At 39.7% G+C, this 3,157-nt stretch overlaps 1 protein-coding gene across 2 annotated transcripts in view; it reads left to right on the top strand.

The window, feature by feature from the left end:
* The first annotated feature begins 1,685 nt into the window (after positions 1-1,685).
* LOC134440757 (peroxisomal N(1)-acetyl-spermine/spermidine oxidase-like) overlaps positions 1,686-3,157 on the top strand; it is a 14,041-nt gene continuing 12,569 nt past the window's right edge. For both annotated transcript variants that reach the window (XM_063190868.1, XM_063190867.1), the window contains exon 1: positions 1,686-2,032. In XM_063190868.1, coding sequence (XP_063046938.1) covers positions 1,873-2,032 — 160 coding nt within the window. In that variant the 5' untranslated portion in view covers positions 1,686-1,872. The remainder of the gene's footprint in view (positions 2,033-3,157) is intronic.

Here is a 3,157-nt window from a genome sequence, read left to right as displayed (position 1 = left end):
AACCTCTTCGAGACTTGGTCTGACCAAGAGCATACGGTAACTATTAACATTTCCCAAACAGCATGGTTGACCCGCCTCCCTTGCTAATGGTTGTTTGCTTCCCGACAAAGTGGGAGGAGTTCCCGATTTTTCGGGTGCTCAGAAAGTGCATTGCTCTTGACCTGACTAGACTGAAGGTGTTGTCACTAGGAGGGTACGGCCTGGCTAAAAAAAACAACTTGTTAGCCATTTTGATCCATTAGGGAGAGATTGACATCTATCAGCCATTTTGGCTGATGATGAAAAGTTAATTTAGAGCCCTGATTAAATCAAACAGAACTGACCCAATTAATGTAATTAAAGGTGCACTGTGTAAGATTTTTAGACTTGAATTTCCAGAATTCATGCCGCCTATTCACAAATGTTACAGTAGTTTATTATTTTGTAAAGAGTCATGAAAAGATCAAATTTGGCTGTAGACAGCACAGTTTCAATGAACAGCATAGTTGCAATATCTACCTTGGCCACAATCTTACACAGTGTACCTTTAATATGACAATTACAGTGTAGGCCTACCTTTAAGTTCCAATTCCTCATTTAGGCCACTAGGGTTTTAAAAAAAATTTAGGCCTATTTATTGAAAGAAGAATCTGATACAAATGCAATATGAATCAAATATACAAATCACAACTATACATCCATAAATGTAGAAGGAATATATGTAGATATTGTAGATTAATAAATACACACAAACATATAACATGTACAGGACCATAGGCCTACCAGAGGTGGTTACAAATGTTGAAAATAGCACATTTTAAACGAGTATAAATCGCTTTAGGACAAATAGAGTGATCAATGGATGACAAATAATATCTTTAAGTCTTTCTTAAAAGTAAAGTCCTTGTCGATGAGTTAATTTATAAAGTCAGCAAAAAAGATCCAGAAAACTTTTGAGTGGTTACACCTCCAAAATAAATGTTCCACAGTTTCAGGGGGAGAAAGACAGAAGGAGCAATCAGGAGATATTGGGGAGAATATTGACAACCTATCGTTACAACATCTATGTATAATTTTGAGAGAGACAGCCACTTTATTTGTGGTCATCTTAACCAATCAATATTTTCAAAGTGATTATTCCAGTAACTAACACAAGCAGGGGTGGAATTACTATGTTTCAACAGGATAGATCTTATTTTTTGTTGGAAAACTCATTGCTGATAAAAAAAAAGATCCCCATCAATAATGAGAAAAGAATTGGAGACTGACATAGACCTTTAGGACAGGTGTCAAGAAGAAACCTGATACCAGATGGGATTGCATAAAATACTATTGCATATTCTTTAGGTGGAAGGCCTACAGGAAAAGAAAACATCCATAAAGTCTCTATATGTGAATAGGCCTAATACACTCTCATCAAATAGCCTAGCTGTGAAACTAAGATGATATTCTTGTCCAGCCAAGGCTGGTAAAACAAAGTTTTGTTCTTGTAAGTGATATCCTTATTATTCCATATAAAATATGTGTGTGGTAAGAAATTGTGATTGTAAGCTACAGACCAGCAAGAAAGAATTTGCTTGTGGAAGTTTGCTAGGCGGTGTCAAAGGAAGCTTAGAATTTCTAGATATGTTGTAATTACATTTTAGGCCACCAGGGTGCACAGACCCAAATGTCACCACGTGACCATCATTCCCGGAAGAACACAACACAACAGACACACAGCTGGCATGTGACAGCCAAATACGCTAAATAGTTTACTTTCATCTTCCCCGGAGGGACAAAGTGCATTTACCGAAGGCGTAACTCTGTCACCCGACTGAACAAGTCGAGGTATTTGTCTACTCAGGCGGTCTTGTCACCCGCAAACTTCTTTTAACGCTATCTTTTGTCACCATGACTCCGCTTCCGAATTTAGAAGCTAAAATTGTGATAGTTGGCTGTGGTATATCTGGGATCGGTGCAGCTCTGAAACTGATCAAAAATGGCTTCAAGAATGTCCGAATAATTGAGGCGACGGGACGGAGCGGAGGGAGAATACGCACTGGCAGACTTGGTGAGTTTGACGAGGCTTCACAGAAGAGTCTGTGTAACCCGTTGCGGTATTTCAATGTGACGTGTAGTGCCCCTTTTTTTAATGGTATTTGGCAACCTGACCGTCGCTCCTTAGGACAGAGTGGAGGCATATCAAGGAGGAGACATACCAAACTTTGAGACACCCAACCTAACCTTAGGGCCTACTTTATCCGATTGTCTGCCAAGTTTATGCGTTCAGGGTTGGAGTGGCATGCCATCCCAAAGCTGAAGATTATGTATGTTAAAAAAAGAATAAATAATGTGTCTATGCAGCAAATTTTGTGTCTGGTAAGGGCAATCTGATAGGCCAACTAAAGCAGTGATGACCTCTGCCCATAGTTCTGTAACTTGAAACTAGAAATGGTAAATCTGAGACAGTCAAGGCAAGATATTATGATATAATGGGGAATTACTAACAACTAACTGGATTGAACATGGTGTTATGGTGTGAAATCAAGGGCCCAATGTAAAAAAAACAAAAAAAACAAAACAAAAAAAAAACCGTTTTCTCCTTTAAGTGAAGCTGGAACAGAAGCTTGGCACTCATTTGAATACTACTTGTTCAGCCCATATAGGCCTACTATGTAGGTGTCAAGGCAAATTAGTTAGCTGACAAGTACGCCCAGCAAGCCACAGGCATAGACTTTGAACACCCACACACAGCAAGGCCAAAATCATCAAGTATGGTCAAAGCTAAGGCATTTTAATGGCAGAATCTGTGCAGCACGGGGAACACAGCAAGGTGTTACTTACTATATAGCAGGGCTATTCAAATGGCGGCCCTGGGGCCAGATGCGGCCCTTGGACAGCAAGGTTCTGGCCCCCCACAAGCCCTTTGAAATACAGAATTGTTTTTCGGAATTTAGAGATAAAAGTATGGGTTCTGTTATCGTGCTGAAACTGAACGTTTAAATGCAGGAAGTTACATCTAAGAAATGCAAAACTTTCTGGGGGAGCACCCCCAGACCCTCCACTTCAATGAAGTGTCACATATTTTTTTCATTGACAGTCAGCAAACATAACACATATGTACATTTCGTCCCTTTACTGGGAGGAATTTGAAAAACTGGCCCTCGTTGACATTTAATTGAATACCCCTGCTATA

This window comes from Engraulis encrasicolus, chromosome 24, assembly GCF_034702125.1.
Source record: "Engraulis encrasicolus isolate BLACKSEA-1 chromosome 24, IST_EnEncr_1.0, whole genome shotgun sequence".
Taxonomy (NCBI): domain Eukaryota; kingdom Metazoa; phylum Chordata; class Actinopteri; order Clupeiformes; family Engraulidae; genus Engraulis; species Engraulis encrasicolus.
The sequence above is the reverse complement of the archived record's forward strand: the minus strand, read 5'-3'. Positions and strand labels throughout refer to the sequence as shown.